At 42.4% G+C, this 20,851-nt stretch overlaps 1 protein-coding gene across 3 annotated transcripts in view; it reads right to left on the bottom strand.

Moving 5' to 3' along the window:
* Positions 1-6,534: 6,534 nt before the first annotated feature.
* LOC139421565 (uncharacterized) overlaps positions 6,535-20,851 on the bottom strand; it is a 15,745-nt gene continuing 1,428 nt past the window's right edge. Inside the window, exons 1-4 of one of the 3 annotated variants that reach the window (XM_071172586.1) lie at positions 10,879-11,188; positions 10,012-10,344; positions 9,168-9,301; positions 6,535-7,407 (exon numbers count right to left, since the gene is read on the bottom strand). In XM_071172586.1, the coding sequence (XP_071028687.1) occupies positions 7,297-7,407; positions 9,168-9,301; positions 10,012-10,344; positions 10,879-10,969 (669 nt within the window). In that variant the 5' untranslated portion in view covers positions 10,970-11,188 and the 3' untranslated portion in view covers positions 6,535-7,296. Of the gene's footprint in view, positions 7,408-9,167; positions 9,302-10,011; positions 10,345-10,878; positions 11,189-20,851 lie in introns of those variants that run through there. The other 2 variants (XM_071172588.1, XM_071172587.1) reach the window with 2 other exon arrangements.

Genomic DNA, 20,851 nt, shown 5'->3' with positions numbered 1-20,851 from the left:
TTTAGTATTGAAACCAAACCATATGATTTGAATGAAAAGTGTTTTAATATACAACTGTAAAACGTGACTGTAAGAAGCGCTCATCATTTCAATTAGGCTGCATGTCATATCAACAGCATTTACAGTAAACACTAAATAGGTCAAAATCCAGACAGGGAACGAAAATGAATTATTTGGGCTATATTATTTCAAATATGTCAAGGCTATAGCCTATAAATAAACAAATGTGAAGCACTCCCGAGTGCCAGACAGTGACATTAAGCACTCAGGATTTAAACAACATTTATTTGTATTAAATCATTATAGTCTACAAATTGCACACATGACTTACTAAGAACCAAATACAAAATAAACGAAATATGCCTTTTTTAGAAACATGAGTTTGCCAGTCTGTGGCTTCAGGTTCATGCGATGGTGCCTTGAGAACAGGCCAGCGGCGGAGAATACCCTCTCAGCGCTTGTAGAGTCAATGGGGATGCTAAACACCCTTCGGGACACTTTTGTCAGGCTGGGAAGGGATGTGTAGTTTTTTTTCTGTAGGTAGGCCTAAAGGAGTTTAGGTAAAATAACCCTATCAAAAGAGAAATCGCCTTGAAAGAGGTAACATGCCAGGACTATTGGGCCAAATCAATTATGGCCTATTGTATAGATAATCGAACACATTTAGAAAAAATAAGAAACCCGCACACTGCTCTTGACAGTATCACTGTTCTTTAATAAGCTTTACATATCGAGCACACGGCCTTCATCAGAGCTTTTGTGAGTTTACTTTTTTTTAATAGCTCTTTCCCACTCTCTCTCTCTGTGTGTGTGTGTGATGGTGTGGGCGGAGACAGGTGTGCTGGAGTCAGAGCAGATCCCCACCAGTTGCAACCTGTTCCATAATCAAGACCTCTACAAATACTCAGCCCTGCCACTTCCACGCTGCCAGATCGTAATCTCTGCTCAGTCAGTCTACGGTTCTAGCCGTTTGTTACTGTTTAGATCCTGTTATGCCTGTTTTCCTTGCCTGACTCTGTTTTCCTCTCCGCTACAGTTCTGCCCGCTCTGACTCTAGTAACACGTCTCATCATCCTGCTACTCTGTTCTGGAGTTCCCACTCAACTACTCCCTTGGATTCCTCTCCGGGCCTGCTTACCCAGTTCCAACCCCTGTTGCTCCAGCCTCAGCCTCCACAACGGGTTTCCTGCAACCCGCCCAAGCTTCCCCTGACCTGCACTCCATCGTCCCCCTGTGTTTCAATAAATACCTTGGTTACTTCATCCCAGTCTCCTCATCTGAGTCTGCTCTTGGGTTCCCCTGTTCCATTCCGGGTAACAAAGTCTGACAGATCTTCTCCCATTCCTCCTCATATGCAAAACTTTGTCAATATATCGATACCCCTTCAGGATTTTATATATTTTTTTATTTTGTTTTCATTGTTAACAAAACGTTCTTCAAAAAGACCCACATAAAGGTTAACATAGTTCGGAGCGAAAGTGGAGCCAATCGATGTTCCATTCGCTTGGAGGTAGTATTCATCATCAAACCTGAAATATATGTCAAAACATATTCAGTCAGCTCTAGAATAAAGTTTGTCGGTGGATATTCGTTAGTATCTCTGTCTCTCAAATAGTGAGCTCGGGCTGTCAGCCCCCATATGGGGAAATGCTGGTATATAGATTCTCAACATCTAATGTGACCAAAATGCAGTTTTATGTTAATCCTGTTATTGGTGAGATCTTGTTTATGAAGTTTTGTATCTTTCACTTATGATGGTAATGCTTGCGCATGAGATTTAATAAGAGTCTACGAAGGTCGAAAATGGCTCTAGCATTTAGCCTATTCTTGCAACCACTGGTCTGCCTGGATAATTGCCTTGTTTTAGGTTTGTGTAATTTCGACAAAATGTACAGGCATGTACAGGCATGCACATATGGCACATTTACAGCAAAGATTTTCATATTCAGGTTTTGAGATAAGGTTATTTAATAGGGCTCCAGATTAGAGTGTATATCCCTTTGGAACACCTGTGTGGGATCAACAATCCATTTTCTATAGAAACGTTCATTACTGAGTTGTCTCTGAATCTCTTTGTATTTTTCCATAGTCTAAAATGACCACAGCACCACAGCCCTTGTCTACAGGTTTGATAACCAAAGATTAGTCTTTCATTAGTTCGTTAAGTGCCTGTTCTTCTGGTCTTGTGAGGTTTTTCTGAACGTGGTTTGTTTTTCTCCTATATGCTGACATGGCTTCTTGTCCGACTAATCTACAATAGGTAATAATCGAGTTGTTAACTATAGGACAGAATTTGTTATTGGGCTTAAAACGGGTACCAGGTCTTTGTTGGGTTTCTAGACCCGAAACAGTCTTCTGAGAAAACGTGCTTAAGTTTAAGGCCGTGAGGCCGATATATAAAGGTTATTAAAGAACAGCGATACCATCAAGAGCGGTGTGCGGGTTTCTTATTTTTTCTCATTTTATTCAACCGTTACCATGCACCTGCAAAAAAGATAGCTCAGATGTGCCATGCCTTTTGAATTTTATAGAAAATAGAACAAAAATGGACAGAACCTTTAAGAGATCAGATTTTTTTTGTTTGTAAATGTTTGTAAATGCTTTGCTACAATGACACACTTAGCTCGCTACCAACCTCGTTCCTTTCTGTTAGCATGTGCACGTATTAAGTACACCATCATGCTTTAGGGATACCTGTCTTTTCAGATTCCACAATGATTCTTTAGTTGTGGACACTACATCACTGCACTCCCTCTCTGGCTATTGGTCCTCATCTTTGTAAGTCACCTTTATTTTTCACCTGTGTGTTTTATCAGTTTCTTTGTGAAAAATGTAGCATAGTAGATGAGTCGCTAAAGCAAGGAGCTATAGCAGCACACAAGTAGACTACAGATGCATGCTGGTCCGGGCCCTGAGCTGGTGAAGTGAGCGCTACTGGAGTGAAATTGGAGCAGCGAGAAGCAGCCGATGCTCCAGCCTTTGGGAAAGTTGCTCCACGCTCTAGTCAAATTGGGCACGCTCAGCTCCTCGCTCCAGCTCAGCTCCTCGCTCCAGCTCTGCTCCTCACTCCAGCTCTGCTCCTCACTCCAGCTCTGCTCCTCACTCCAGCTCTGCTCCTCACTCCAGCTCAGCTCCTCGCTCCAGCTCAGCTCCTCGCTCCAGCTCAGCTCCCGAAGTCCTCAGACATAGATGGATGTTGAATACTGACTTGTATCAGGGGAGACCTGCCTGCACAGCCATGATCAGTACTTTCAATACAAAACAATCAGTTACAAACTTAACTGATGATCCTATCAATTCTTTCTTATCTATGTTTTGAAATGACTGTATGTAGGTTACTGCATCTAGTATGAAATGTAGGCTGTTATGACCACATCCTCTCAGTCAGATGCAGCACCATGTATACTGATTCAAAATATAAACGCAACATGCACACATTTCAAAGATGTTTCTGAGTTACACTTCATATAAGTAAATCAGTCAATTTAAATAAATAAATAATGCCCTAATCTATGGATTTCACATGACTGGGCAGAGGTGCAGCCATGAGTGGGCATGGGAGAGCATAGGCCCACCCACTGGGGAGCCAGGCACAGCCAATCAGAATGAGTTTTTCCCCACAAAAGGGCTTTACTACAGACAGATATACTCCTTTTTTATTTCAGGTCATGAAAAACAGGACCAACACTTTACATGTTGCGTTTATATTTTTGTTCAGTATACAGTAGTTCAGCTCAGCCTTCCCCCTTTCAGTGTCAGACTGACACATCAACTGACTAGTGTTGTCAGCCAAGCTATTCATTCTGTATGTGCCAGTTCAATGTGGACCCCAAGAGAGCCAATGGACAGGAGAAAGGAGAAAAACATTACATAATGGCCATGTTGAGACCCAGACCAGATATCGGAAGGTATCATTGAAGGTCATCTTGACTCATTGGAGGACAACTACAGTGTAATAATAATGTAGAGTACTTTACATTGAGGAATCTTTGGGACTTTTCTTCCATCAGTCCAGGGTTAAGGTTCTATGAGACATCACAAGAAAGTAGGTGAAATGTTGTGGGTGCTGCAGCCTCGTTGAAACAACGTTTCCACGATGAGCTGTGACAATCTCTCAACAAAGCACGTTCTTATTTCACAGTATCTCGCACACCCGTGTTTTGTCCTCCTGAGAATGTCTTCTGGGTCGTTCCATATGATTTCAATCCCTTTCTGTCTGCACCCCTTTGAACACAACGTTTCATACATGTTTGGCCATGGTGGAAGTGGTCAGAATGGGACAGTTTGGACCTGAATGCCAAAACATTCATGATAGAGGTGCTCAAAGTAGACCCATTTTTTTACAGTTTGACAAGCCTGTTCGTAAGCTTTCAAATGATGTCAAACTCAACCGTTCAGTGATGAAGACATGGATGTCTCATGGTAGGGTGTGGGAATGCAAAATGGGTCAACTTTTAATGTTTTGGCATTCAGGTCCAAAAAGTCCCTTTCTGAGCCCTTACTCTATGGGCAAACATGGAAAGTTGTGTTCAAATGAAAGGAGTGCAGGCAGAAAGTGATTGAAGTCATATGGAACTTCTTTTGAATTGACGTACAGGCCCATACTTCAGAATCAGCAATGTTACAGCTAAACAGGAAATGACTGGCTGTGAGTGTAACACATAACATAAAGTATGTTTGTTTTTTCAGAAATTGAAGTATGTGAAAATGTCCTGAGAAATGTGATGGATTGAAATCACTGTAAACATCAACAGGGACTGAGTGAAAACTACTTGGCCAGTTTGTGGTGAAGGTTATGACTATTGACCTTTAATCAAGCTAGTCAACATCATGGTTGTGTGGGTAAGTAAGCGTAACCCATGTTGTATTCCTGTAAACGGGGGTCTTGACTTCCTCTCTGCTTGCAGTTTCGACCACCCGCTGCACCAACACACGTGCACAAAGACAGGAAGTCTTAGTCTCGTCTCTATGCCATCTCAATGCGCACACAAACACACACATATCACTAGCATCACACAAAGACACACACACACACACCACTACCATCACACAAAGACACACACACATACCACTACCATCACACAAAGACACACACACACACACACACATACCACCACACAAACACACACACACATACCACTACCATCACACAAAGACACACACACACACACAAACACACCCATACCACTACCATCACACAAAGACACACACACACACATACCACCACACAAACACACACACACACATACCACTACCATCACACAAAGACACACACACACACACACACATACACACACACAAACACACCCATACCACTACCATCACACAAAGGCACACACACACACACACACACACAAACACAACACTACCATCACACAAAGACACACACACCTCTGTACATACACTGTACCCTTGCTGCACTATATAAAAATACCCGGGTCCACAGCGGGAGAAGAAAGTCACAGCTTTAACCAAACTTTCACCACACGTAAGTGATGTGTGCAATGAAAACAACATGCACCTCCACTGTGGTCTGGTGTTGTGCATGCTTTAGTGACAAACAGTGTGACATTTAGGCCCTTGCCTTTTGACTGATGGAAAGACTGCCTTGCAAGGCTTTAGATATAACGAATCTCTAGATGTAACGATTCTGAACCTTTTTGCCTCAGAGACTGAGCAAGCAATGGCTCCTCTCCCCATCCAAAAATGCTTTGATTAACACAAACTAGGTCAAACTTAATTTGTGTCAGCCAACCATCTGAGGGACCAGTCACTAACATCTCAGGGAACAGTGGTGGTCCACAGACCAGGGGTCGAGGACCACTGCTCTATTGGAAACCCTGAACACAGCTATTAAGTTGTTGTAGAATGACACTCCACTGGAAAATGATTCTGCAATAACACACATTAGTGTAATCGGAATGCAGTATAACACTTGTATTAATGAGTCAGTAGGTGGACTTATTAACTGATAGTCCTTCAGGCTTTCAGAATACTGTTTTTTTAAGGAGAGTGTGTTTCCACTCCTTTTCATATTTGTGTGATTTAATGAGAGAGACAGGAGTAAATGGAAGGGGAACACAGTATTCAGTAAAGCAGTAGACCTGTGATTGGATCCCAGCTAGTTAGTGGGCCATACAGTAAGTGCTGTAAGGTGACAGCAGGTGATTTAATGAGAGAGACAGGAGTAAATGGAAGGGGAACACAGTAGACCTGTGATTGGATCCCAGCTAGTTAGTGGGCCATACAGTAAGTGCTGTAAGGTGACAGCAGGTGATTTAATGAGAGAGACAGGAGTAAATGGAAGGGGAACACAGTAGACCTGTGATTGGATCCCAGCTAGTTAGTGGGCCATACAGTAAGTGCTGTAAGGTGACAGCAGGACCGACCAACCCCAGCCTGTCCAGCAAATATAAAAAATACACTAGTTTTCCTTTAGAGAGACGAGCCCTGCTGATGTGGGTTCTTCAAATAAAAACATCACAAAACTGTTGTGAAAAACATGAGATGGCACAATGACCACAGAAACGGAACTGGAAGTCTTATGACTCATTTATTATAAAAAATAGACTATCATTACAGGAACAACATGATCAGTACAGGAACTTAAGAATGCAAAAGTATTACAATAAAATAGCAGTAAAAGTTGCCTGGCGCCTGAAAAATAGGCATAGGCCCAATGCCATCAAATATGTAAAAACAATATATACAATAGAGAATCAATTCAACATTTAAAAGTTGTTCAAAAATATATATTGTCAATCTATAAAGAAAAATAGAATGTACAGCTAAAGACAATGAAATTCAATGCACAGCAATCAGTGCTATTTTCAAGTTAAATTGTGGTTGTAATTACAAGACTCAAATTCTCCCTGATACGTCAGGGTCAAGGACTATAACAAACCTCTGTATGAAAAACCATTTACAATGTGTGATGTCAGTCACATACAATGCTGTGTACTTAAGTAGCTACAGTATATAGGTAGCTTACCTTGAGGTTGAATGACTGACATAAGAGTACATCATTGATGCAAACCCTTGCTACTTAACACAACCTGAGAATATATCTTTCAAAGTCCTTCGTTGACATCATGTATTACAGTATGTTTACATAATTGTCTCTTAGTCAGCTGACATGAGCTTCCATTTGGACCCAAATTAAAGATGGCTGCCGTACATCATCAGTAACAAGCTGTCCGAAGGTCGTGCCCAAAGTAAAGATGGCTGCTGTGCAACACCCGTAGCAACCTGTCTTAGGTTAGTGCCCAAAGTAAAGATGGCTGCCGTGCAACATCACTAATAACCCATCTGGGGGGGGTGTGCACGTCTAATGGTGGTGCGCATGTCTTCATAGACATCGCTACTCTTGCTCTGTGTTGGTCTAATCGTTGCACGCCATGCCTTTAACTGGGAAGACAAGAGATCTTGGTCAGAAAAGGTACTATTAGTACGCTATGTTATTAACATTTAACTGACACTCTTATCCAGAGCGACTTACAGGAGCAATTAGGGTTAAGTGCCTTGCTCAAAAGCACAGCAACACATTTTTCACCAAGTGTGCTCGGGGATTCTAACCAGCGCCTTTTCTGTTACTGGCTCAACGCTCTTAACCTCTAGGCTTCCTGTCGCCGTGTCTTTAGAAGGGGGGGGGGGATCAGAAGGGGTCGTGTGTTTCAGTAAATACCTTGTGTATGGAATTGAAATTAATTGAACTAACATTATCATCAACACATTGCAAATGTCAAAAATGTGCATGTATACTATACACACACACACGCACACACACACACACACACACGCACACGCGAGATAGATGAGACGGAATATGCAGGGGCAGAATTTGCGCAATTCCCCAGAAGCAGGTCATAACTCATGAAATACGATCAATGTAGATGAAATCAAACAATACCACTGAACATGTCTAGTATACGGAGCTATATCCTGTCAAATATGTTGTGACAGTACTGATAATAGAACTTCCCCAACAGATTCCATCAGTCAAAGCAAAAGGCTGAAGTTAAAAACTGTGCATTTCCCTACCAAAGACAGGTCAGTGGAGACAGTGCTGAGGTGGCAATCTTGCCACCCGACACACACACTCAAACATCTACACACAGATTCACAAGTTTAAACACCTACACACAGATTCACAAGCTTAAACACCTACACGCAGATTCACAAGCTTCAACACCTACACACACACACACACAAAAAATACTATAGTATACTATGATATAAATACTGTGGTATTCACTGTAGTGTTTTTGTGGAGTAAAGTAGTATTTACTGTAGTATTTACAGTTAACTATAGTATAAATACTGTAGTAAAAGAAAACTGTATTTTATACTATAGTATTTACTGTAGTGTTTTTGCGGACTGTAATATACTGTAGTATATACAGTAGTGTTTCTGCGTACTAAAGTAGTATTTACTGTATTATACTTTAGTATCTGCAGTTAACTATAGTAAAAATAATGATGTAAATTAACTGTATTATATAATCAAGTATTTAATTAAGTGTTTTTGCAGAGTGTAGTATTTACTGTAGTATACTGTAGTATTTACTGCAGTGTGCTTGCGGATTGTATACCGTAGTATTTACTGTCGTGTTTTTGCGGACTGTAATATACTGTAGTATTTACTGTTGTGCCATTGCGGACATTACTGTAGTATTTACTATAGTATTTTAGTTTTATTATCTTTGACATAGAAGTGGAGGCTTTTTCCTTGAGGAAACCTACTGGGGAAATACTAAAAGAGAACATTTTCCATAACCTGTAGTTAGGTAGGTAGGACTGGGGTCTGAGAAGATATAGAAAAAAGCAGAAGCTCTGAACTAACCTAGCACAAATGTGGATATGGGGAGGGGAATGGTTAGGGGTTATGCCAATTAAATACTGTAGTATTTACTATCATTAAAGTCTAGTGTTTTTGCAGACTGTAGTGTTTTTGGGGACAATACTGTAGAATTTACTCAGGTTTTTTTCATATAATACTGCAGTATACTACAACATTAAGTACTACACATGATTGAGGGATACTACAGTGTATAGTATTGTACAGTATACTACAATTTACTACAGAATTCTATAGTCACTACTGTAGTATTCTATAGTAAACTGCAGTATTTTTCATGTGGGCACACACACTTTACTGTAGTACTTACCCTGGGGATGACCCAGATGAAGAGGATGAGCAGACTCAGGAGAAGCACAGAGCCAGCAGTGACAGCTGAGACCAGGACTAGATACCAGGACATTCCTAGCCCTGAGGATGCGTCATTCTGGTCACACTCCTCATCTGTGGCACAGCAACACACCAGGGTAGCACACGTTTTAATTCAGTTCAGTCCAATTAAACTCAACAAACTGACCAGTCTGAACTTTTTTAGAAGTTAGGTAGCTCAAATTAGGATTAGTTCCTATGAGACTGTGCTGCTCAGAGATCACATTAAGACAATGGTCCTGAATCATTCCCTAACCCTCCTCTTGACCCCATTAACATTCAATATTTGCAGATCTGTAGGATCTGGATAGGTATAACCAGTGGAGCAGCTTCCAACGTACAGATCTGTATCCAGGACATACATGCCAGGCTGTGAAAGGCCAGAAAAATTGCTGTCCAGCAGACGGTACCGGTCCATAAAGGCTCAGACCAACAGGCTCCTAAACAGCTTCTGTCCCCTGACCATAAGACTGTTAAATGGTTCATAACTACTGCTCCCCCATTGTATTAGATGTATCACTACCACTACACTGCTGTTCATGGATTACTGATAACCATTCACATCCATTTATTCAGCTCCTTATCTTATTTCTCATGTTGTTTTCTATTTAATTGCTTATTAGTTATACTATTTTGATATTGAATGCTGCACTGTAGGGTAAGGCTGGCAAGTTAAGCATTTCACTGTGCTTGAGCATATGACCACAAAAACTTGAACATTGAAGGGTGCAGTAAGTGCCAAATGGAATGTTAGGGAACGAATCAGGACTGGCTGAGACACTCACCATTCACCACCAGCAAAACAGCTCCTTCCCCCTCAGTCTTCTCAATCTTGTTTTTCTTATAAACATCGTACACACACCAGAAGGCCCCAGAGTCTTCTATGGTCAGGTTTGTGATGGTGATGTCCATTTTGTTGAGTCTTCCGTTAGTCGTCAATCTGAGTTTGAACCTCTCGTGGAGGGTTAATTTTTTTGTTTCCTGGTGAAAGTAGAGGACTGGAATCTCTTTTGTCAGGCGCATGTACACACCCAGGTTTTCTTGGTCTGGCAGAGAGGTGCTGCAGTGGATGGTCATAGTGTCTCCCTCCTGCTTTCGGACCAGCAGTCCCTTGCTCCCTTTCATGAGCAGATGGGAGAATGGAAGAAAAACACACACAACATATGTGTCAGATCTTTTGTTTTAAGGATAAGCCAATACCAACCAGTTAAGGAGATCTTTACTACCCAAAACTAGTTTCACACAAGTCTGGGTCTATTTTTGGAAATGGATTATGAATACAAGGAACCATATACTACTCTCATTTGAATATTACGCTTGAAAAGTAAATGACTTGAAAACAGCATCTGTATATCTATGATATTGCAACTCTAGATTACAGTGGACTCTAGATTACAGTGGACTCTAGATTACAGTGGACTCTAGATTACAGTGGACTCCTGAAAAAGGCAATGTCTTGGGACTGTTGTGCCAGATATGCAGTTATCAGGAGCAAGCTATTAAAAATCATGTCATTGAAATGAGACTGGAAACTGTATTGTACTTATTCAAAGTGCGCTTATCAGGAGTCGACTGTACAAAAAACCGCCCCTTTCCATGAACTCAAAAGGATGTCCACCTCCCAATAGAAAACTACAATAAATACCACTCACCTTTCTCAGCCAAGGTGCAGCAAAGAAGGCAGAGGAAGATTGAACAACACAGAGAGAATGCAGACATCCTGCTAATACAAGACCTACACATCACAACTAAACTGAGCCTTCAAATAACAGGAAATATACAGAATGTCTTTACCACAGTGGTGTCTGCTCTAGAACCTCTCCACCAATAGGAACACGAAGTAGGCCTACTTGTGTGTGATACAGTCATAGGTTAGGGATAAATGAGGTTAAACAACAAAACACAATTATTTTCAGAGCATTAATTTGTGGGTTTGTCATTCAAAGACAGTCACTTCAAGTATCTTCCGTCAAGATAGAACTGCCAAAGGGGGAGGAGTTGCAGTCTACTGCAGAGATAGCCTGCAAAGTAATGTCATACTTTCCAGGTCCATACCCAAACAGTTCGAACTACTAATTTTGAAAATTACTCTCTCCAGAAATAAGTCTCTCACTGTTGCCGCCTGCTACCGACCCCCCTCAGCTCCCAGCTGTGCCCTGGACACCATTTGTGAATTGATCGCCCCCCATCTAGCTTCAGAGTTTGTTCTGTTAGGTGACCTAAACTGGGATATGCTTAACACCCCGGCAGTCCTACAATCTAAGCTAGATGCCCTCAATCTCACTCAAATCATCAAGGAACCCACCAGGTACAACCCTAACTCTGTAAACAAGGGCACCCTCATTGACGTCATCCTGACCAACTGGCCCTCCAAATACACCTCCGCTGTCTACAACCAGGATCTCAGCGATCACTGCCTCATTGCCTGTATTCGCTACGGAGCCGCAGTCAAACGACCACCCCTCATCACTGTCAAACGCTCCCTAAAACACTTCTGTGAGCAGGCCTTTCTAATCGACCTGGCCCGGGTATCCTGGAAGGACATTGACCTCATCCCGTCAGTTGAGGATGCCTGGTCTTTCTTTAAAAGTAACTTCCTCACCATTTTAGATAAGCATGCTCCGTTCAAAAAATGCAGAACTAAGAACAGATATAGCCCCTGGTTCACTCCAGACCTGACTGCCCTCGACCAGCACAAAAACATCCTGTGGCGGACTGCACTAACATCGAATAGTCCCCGCGATATGCAACTGTTCAGGGAAGTCAGGAACCAATACACACAGTCAGTCAGGAAAGCTAAAGTCAACTTCTTCAGGCAGAAGTTTGCATCCTGTAGCTCCAACTCCAAAAAGTTCTGGGACACTGTGAAGTCCATGGAGAACAAGAGCACCTCCTCCCAGCTGCCCACTGCATTGAGGCTAGGTAACACGGTCACCACCGATAAATCCATGATTATCGAAAACTTCAACAAGCATTTCTCAACGGCTGGCCATGCCTTCCGCCTGGCTACTCCAACCTCGGCCAACAGCTCCCCCCCCCCCGCAGCTACTCGCCCAAGCCTCTCCAGGTTCTCCTTTACCCAAATCCAGATAGCAGATGTTCTGAAAGAGCTGCAAAACCTGGACCCGTACAAATCAGCTGGGCTTGACAATCTGGACCCTCTATTCCTGAAACTATCCGCCGCCATTGTCGCAACCCCTATTACCAGCCTGTTCAACCTCTCTTTCATATCGTCTGAGATCCCCAAGGATTGGAAAGCTGCCGCAGTCATCCCCCTCTTCAAAGGGGGCGACACCCTGGACCCAAACTGTTACAGACCTATATCCATCCTGCCCTGCCTATCTAAGGTCTTCGAAAGCCAAGTCAACAAACAGGTCACTGACCATCTTGAATCCCACCGTACCTTCTCCGCTGTGCAATCTGGTTTCCGAGCCGGTCACGGGTGTACCTCAGCCACGCTCAAGGTACTAAACGATATCATAACCGCCATCGATAAAAGACAGTACTGTGCAGCCGTCTTCATAGACCTTGCCAAGGCTTTCGACTCTGTCAATCACCGTATTCTTATCGGCAGACTCAGTAGCCTCGGTTTTTCGGATGACTGCCTTGCCTGGTTCACCAATTACTTTGCAGACAGAGTTCAGTGTGTCAAATCGGAGGGCATGCTGTCCGGTCCTCTGGCAGTCTCTATGGGGGTGCCACAGGGTTCAATTCTCGGGCCGACTCTTTTCTCTGTATATATCAATGATGTTTCTCATGCTGCGGGCGATTCCCTGATCCACCTCTACGCAGACGACACCATTCTATATACTTCCGGCCCGTCCTTGGACACTGTGCTATCTAACCTCCAAACGAGCTTCAATGCCATACAGCACTCCTTCCGTGGCCTCCAACTGCTCTTAAACGCTAGTAAAACCAAATGCATGCTTTTCAACCGTTCGCTGCCTGCACCCGCACGCCTGACCAGCATCACCACCCTGGATGGTTCCGACCTTGAATATGTGGACATCTATAAGTACCTAGGTGTCTGGCTAGACTCTAAACTCTCCTTCCAGACCCATATCAAACATCTCCAATCGAAAATCAAATCAAGAGTCGGCTTTCTATTCCGCAACAAAGCCTCCTTCACTCACGCCGCCAAACTTACCCTAGTAAAACTGACTATCCTACCGATCCTCGACTTCGGCGATGTCATCTACAAAATTGCTTCCAACACTCTACTCAGCAAACTGGATGCAGTTTATCACAGTGCCATCCGTTTTGTCACTAAAGCACCTTATACCACCCACCACTGCGACTTGTATGCTCTAGTCGGCTGGCCCTCGCTACATATTTGTCGCCAGACCCACTGGCTCCAGGTCATCTACAAGTCCATGCTAGGTAAAGCTCCGCCTTATCTCAGTTCACTGGTTACGATGGCAACACCCATCCGTAGCACGCGCTCCAGCAGGTGTATCTCACTGATCATCCCTAAAGCCAACACCTCATTTGGCCGCCTTTCGTTTCAGTTCTCTGCTGCCTGTGACTGGAACGAATTGCAAAAATCGCTCAAGTTGGAGACTTTTATCTCCCTCACCAACTTCAAACATCTGCTATCTGAGCAGCTAACCGATCGCTGCAGCTGTACATAGTCTATTGGTAAATAGCCCACCCATTTTCACCTACCTCATCCCCATACTGTTTTTATTTATTTATTTTTCTGCTCTTTTGCACACCAATATCTCTACCTGTACATAACCACCTGATCATTTATCACTCCAGTGTTAATCTGCATAATTGAAATTATTTGCCTCCCTTCTCATGCCTTTTGCACACAATGTATATATAGACTCCCCTTTTTTCTACTGTGTTATTGACTTGTTAATTGTTTACTCCATGTGTAACTCTGTGTTGTCTGTTCACACTGCTATGCCTTATCTTGGCCAGGTCGCAGTTGCAAATGAGAACTTGTTCTCAACTGGCCTACCTGGTTAAATAAAGGTGAAATAAAAAAAATAAAAAATAAAAAACAACTGGAATGGAACGCTACAACAACCACTTCAAATGGACACACACCATCAACTTTTCAAAGTTAGTCCACACTGTTGTGACCTGTTATTAGGGAGACTATAGGCAGGTAAATATAACAAACCAGAGTGTGTGACAACAATGACTTCTAACTCTACTGATGCTTTCTATGTGCAACCTGGGTTCAGGTGATGTGCGTAACACTAGACTCCCTACTCCCAGAATGGTTCACTACATACATACATAACATATCCTCTACTCTCAGACATGATAGAGGTGAAATCCTATCTATAGAGGCTCAAATCCTTCTGTTCACCTGATTTAGAATTCCTCACAATCAAATGTAGACCGCATTATCTACCAAGAGAATTCTCTTCGATTATAATCACAGCCGTATATATCCCCCCCAAGCAGACACATCGATGGCTCTGAACGAACTTTATTTAACTCTCTGCAAACTGGAAACGATTTATCCGGAGGCTGCATTCATTGTAGCTGGGGATTTTAACAAGGCTAATCTGAAAACAAGACTCCCCAAATTTTATCAGCATATCGATTGCGCAACCAGGGGTGGAAAGACCTTGTATCATTGTTACTCTAACTTCCGCGACGCATATAAGGCCCTGCCCCGCCCCCCTTTCGGAAAAGCTGACCACGACTCCATTTTGTTGATCCCTGCCTACAGACAGAAACTAAAACAAGAGGCTCCCACGCTGAGGTCTGTCCAACGCTGGTCCGACCAAGCTGACTCCACACTCCAAGACTGCTTCCATCACGTGGACTGGGAGATGTTTCGTATTGCGTCAGATAACAACATTGACGAATACGCTGATTCGGTGTGCGAGTTCATTAGAACGTGCGTTGAAGATGTCGTTCCCATAGCAACGATTAAAACATTCCCTAACCAGAAACCGTGGATTGATGGCAGCATTCGTGTGAAACTGAAGCTATTGAGCTATTCCCTCCGCAAGGCTATCAAACAAGCTAAGCGCCAGTACAGAGACAAAGTAGAATCTCAATTCAACGGCTCAGACACAAGAGGCATGTGGCAGGGTCTACAGTCAATCACGGACTACAGGAAGAAATCCAGCCCAGTCACGGACCAGGATGTCTTGCTCCCAGGCAGACTAAATAACTTTTTTGCCCGCTTTGAGGACAATACAGTGCCACTGACACGGCCTGCAACGAAAACATGCGGTCTCTCCTTCACTGCAGCCGAGGTGAGTAAGACATTTAAACGTGTTAACCCTCGCAAGGCTGCAGGCCCAGACGGCATCCCCAGCCGCGCCCTCAGAGCATGCGCAGACCAGCTGGCCGGTGTGTTTACGGACATATTCAATCAATCCCTATACCAGTCTGCTGTTCCCACATGCTTCAAGAGGGCCACCATTGTTCCTGTTCCCAAGAAAGCTAAGGTAACTGAGCTAAACGACTACCGCCCCGTAGCACTCACATCCGTCATCATGAAGTGCTTTGAGAGACTAGTCAAGGACCATATCACCTCCACCCTACCTGACACCCTAGACCCACTCCAATTTGCTTACCGCCCAAATAGGTCCACAGACGATGCAATCTCAACCACACTGCACACTGCCTTAACCCATCTGGACAAGAGGAATACCTATGTGAGAATGCTGTTCATCGACTACAGCTCGGCATTCAACACCATAGTACCCTCCAAGCTCGTCATCAAGCTCGAGACCCTGGGTCTCGACCCCGCCCTGTGCAACTGGGTACTGGACTTCCTGACAGGCCGCCCCCAGGTGGTGAGGGTAGGCAACAACATCTCCTCCCCGCTGATCCTCAACACTGGGGCCCCACAAGGGTGCGTTCTGAGCCCTCTCCTGTACTCCCTGTTCACCCACGACTGCGTGGCCACGCACGCCTCCAACTCAATCATCAAGTTTGCGGACGACACAACAGTGGTAGGCTTGATTACCAACAACGACGAGACGGCCTACAGGGAGGAGGTGAGGGCCCTCGGAGTGTGGTGTCAGGAAAATAACCTCACACTCAACGTCAACAAAACTAAGGAGATGATTGTGGACTTCAGGAAACAGCAGAGGGAACACCCCCCTATCCACATCGATGGAACAGTAGTGGAGAGGGTAGCAAGTTTTAAGTTCCTCGCATACACATCACAGACAAACTGAATTGGTCCACTCACACAGACAGCATCGTGAAGAAGGCGCAGCAGCGCCTCTTCAACCTCAGGAGGCTGAAGAAATTCAGCTTGTCACCAAAAGCACTCACAAACTTCTACAGATGCACAATCGAGAGCATCCTGGCGGGCTGTATCACCGCCTGGTATGGCAACTGCACCGCCCTCAACCGTAAGGCTCTCCAGAGGGTAGTGAGGTCTGCACAACGCATCACCTGGGGCAAACTACCTGCCCTCCAGGACACCTACACCACCCGATGTCACAGGAAGGCCATAAAGATCATCAAGGACATCAACCACCCGAGCCACTGCCTGTTCACCCCGCTATCATCCAGAAGGCGAGGTCAGTACAGGTGCATCAAAGCTGGGACCGAGAGACTGAAAAACAGCTTCTATCTCAAGGCCATCAGACTGTTAAACAGCCACCACTAACACTGAGTGGCTGCTGCCAACACACTGACACTGACTCAACTCCAGCCACTTTAATAATGGGAATTGATGGGAAATTATGTAAATATATCACTAGCCACTTTAAACAATGCTACCTTATATAATGTTACTTACCCTACATTATTAATCTCATATGCATACGTATATACTGTACTCTATATCATCGACTGTATCCCTATGTAATACATGTATCACTAGCCACTTTAAACTATGCCACTTTGTTTACATACTCATCTCATTTGTACATACTGTACTTGATACCATCTACTGTATCTTGCCTATGCTGCTCTGTACCATCACTCATTCATATATCCTTATGTACATATTCTTTATCCCCTTACACTGTGTACAAGACAGTAGTTTTGGAATTGTTAGTTAGATTACTTGTTATTACTGCATTGTCGGAACTAGAAGCACAAGCATTTCGCTACACTCGCATTAACATCTGCTAACCATGTGTATGTGACAAATAAAATTTGATTTGATTTGATTTGATTTTGAATGGTTCACTACATAACATATCCTCTACTCTCAGACATAATAGAGGTGAATGGTTCACTACATAACATATCCTCTACTCTCAGACATGATAGAGGTGAATGGTTCACTACATAACATATCCTCTAGTCCCAGACATGATAGAGGTGAATGGTTCACTACATAACATATCCTCTACTCTCAGACATGATAGAGGTGAATGGTTCACTACATAACATATCCTCTACTCTCAGACATGATAGAGGTGAATGGTTCACTACATAACATATCCTCTACTCTCAGACATGATAGAGGTGAATGGTTCACTACATAACATATCCTCTACTCTCAGACATGATAGAGGTGAATGTTTCACTACATAACATATCCTCTACTCCCAGACATGATAGAGGTGAATGGTTCACTACATACATACATAACATATCCTCTACTCTCAGACATGATAGAGGTGAATGGTTCACTACATAACATATCCTCTACTCCCAGACATGATAGAGGTGAATGGTTCACTACATAACATATCCTCTACTCCCAGACATGATAGAGGTGAATGGTTCAGTACATAACATATCCTCTACTCCCAGACATGATAGAGGTGAATGGTTCACTACATAACATATCCTCTACTCTCAGACATGATAGAGGTGAATGGTTCACTACATAACATATCCTCTAGTCCCAGACATGATAGAGGTGAATGGTTCACTACATAACATATCCTCTACTCTCAGACATGATAGAGGTGAATGGTTCACTACATAACATATCCTCTACTCTCAGACATGATAGAGGTGAATGGTTCACTACATAACATATCCTCTACTCTCAGACATGATAGAGGTGAATGGTTCACTACATAACATATCCTCTACTCTCAGACATGATAGAGGTGAATGTTTCACTACATAACATATCCTCTACTCCCAGACATGATAGAGGTGAATGGTTCACTACATACATACATAACATATCCTCTACTCTCAGACATGATAGAGGTGAATGGTTCACTACATAACATATCCTCTACTCCCAGACATGATAGAGGTGAATGGTTCACTACATAACATATCCTCTACTCCCAGACATGATAGAGGTGAATGGTTCAGTACATAACATATCCTCTACTCCCAGACATGATAGAGGTGAATGGTTCACTACATAACATATCCTCTACTCTCAGACATGATAGAGGTGAATGGTTCACTACATAACATATCCTCTACTCCCAGACATGATAGAGGTGAATGGTTCACTACATAACATATCCTCTACTCTCAGACATGATAGAGGTGAATGTTTCACTACATAACATATCCTCTACTCTCAGACATGATAGAGGTGAATGGTTCACTACATACATACATAACATATCCTCTACTCTCAGACATGATAGAGGTGAATGGTTCACTACATAACATATCCTCTACTCTCAGACATGATAGAGGTGAATGGTTCACTACATACATACATAACATATCCTCTACTCTCAGACATGATAGAGGTGAATGGTTCACTACATAACATATCCTCTACTCTCAGACATGATAGAGGTGAATGGTTCACTACATAACATATCCTCTACTCTCAGACATAATAGAGGTGAATGGTTCACTACATAACATATCCTCTACTCTCAGACATAGAGGTGAATGGTTCACTACATAACATATCCTCTACTCTCAGACATGATAGAGGTGAATGGTTCACTACATAACATATCCTCTACTCTCAGACATGATAGAGGTGAATGGTTCAGTACATAACATATTCTCTACTCTCAGACATGATAGAGGTGAATGGTTCACTACATAACATATCTTCTACTCTCAGACATGATAGAGGTGAATGGTTCAGTACATAACATATCCTCTACTCTCAGACATGATAGAGGTGAATGGTTCACTACATAACATATCCTCTACTCTCAGACATGATAGAGGTGAATGGTTCACTACATACATACATAACATATCCTCTACTCCCAGACATGATAGAGGTGAATGGTTCACTACATAACATATCCTCTACTCCCAGACATGATAGAGGTGAATGGTTCAGTACATAACATATCCTCTACTCTCAGACATGATAGAGGTGAATGGTTCACTACATAACATATCCTCTACTCTCAGACATGATAGAGGTGAATGGTTCACTACATAACATATCCTCTACTCCCAGACATAGAGGTGAATGGTTCACTACATAACATATCCTCTAGTCCCATATATGATAGAGGTGAATGGTTCACTACATAACATATCCTCTACTCTCAGACATGATAGAGGTGAATGGTTCAGTACATAACATATCCTCTACTCTCAGACATGATAGAGGTGAATGGTTCACTACATAACATATCCTCTACTCTCAGACATGATAGAGGTGAATGGTTCACTACATAACATATCCTCTACTCTCAGACATAATAGAGGTGAATGGTTCACTACATAACATATCCTCTACTCTCAGACATGATAGAGGTGAATGGTTCAGTACATAACATATCCTCTACTCTCAGACATGATAGAGGTGAACGGTTCACAACATACAGTGGCGGAAAAAGTACCCAACTGTCATACTTGAGTAAAAGTAAAGATACCTTAATAGAAAATGACTCAAGTAAAAGTAGTCACCCAGATAAAGTTCTACTTTAATAAAAGTCTAAAAGTATTTGGTTTAAAATATACTTAAGTATGAAAAATAAAAGTAGAAATCATTTAAAATTCCTTATATTAAGCAAACCAGATGGCACCATTTTCTTGTTTTTTTAATGTTTTTTTTAATGGTTCTCTACCAGTGGTGTAAAGTGCTTAAGTAAACATATTTTAAAGTACTACTTCAGTAGTTATTTTTAGTTATTTGTACTTTACTCTTTATATTTTTGATTACTTTTACTTCACTACATTCCTAAAGAAAATAATGTACTTTTTACTCCATACATTTTCCCTGACACCCAAAAGTACTTCAATTGTACCGTCTGGTTTTCTTAATATAAGGAATGTGAAATTACTTATATTTTAGCAATTACATTTACCTTTGATAAATAAGTATACTTAAAACAAAATACTTTTAGACTTTTACTCAAATAGTATTTTACTGGTTGGCTTTCACCTTGACTTGAGTCATTTTCTATTAGGGTATCTTTACTTTTACTCAAGTATGACAGTTGGGTATTTGTTCCACCACTGTTCACTACATAACATATCCTCTACTCCCAGACATAGAGGTGAATGGTTCACCACATAACATAACCTCTACTCCCAGACATAGAGGTGAATGGTTCACCACATAACATATCCTCTACTCCCAGACATAGAGGTGAATGGTTCACCACATAACATAACCTCACCACAACATATTTAACAGCAAATTATATAACATGACATCTCCCTTAGAAAGCTACACTGTGGAGGAAGTGTGTATACACACCTGATTCAATAATTATGGTCTAAATTGAAGACCATGGTAAATTGCTTATTGAATCAGGTTAGAGTGGGTCTGGTCAA

This window comes from Oncorhynchus clarkii, chromosome 12, assembly GCF_045791955.1.
Source record: "Oncorhynchus clarkii lewisi isolate Uvic-CL-2024 chromosome 12, UVic_Ocla_1.0, whole genome shotgun sequence".
Taxonomy (NCBI): domain Eukaryota; kingdom Metazoa; phylum Chordata; class Actinopteri; order Salmoniformes; family Salmonidae; genus Oncorhynchus; species Oncorhynchus clarkii.
Note: the sequence above shows the minus strand (reverse complement) of the source record. Positions and strands in the feature narration are given on the sequence as shown.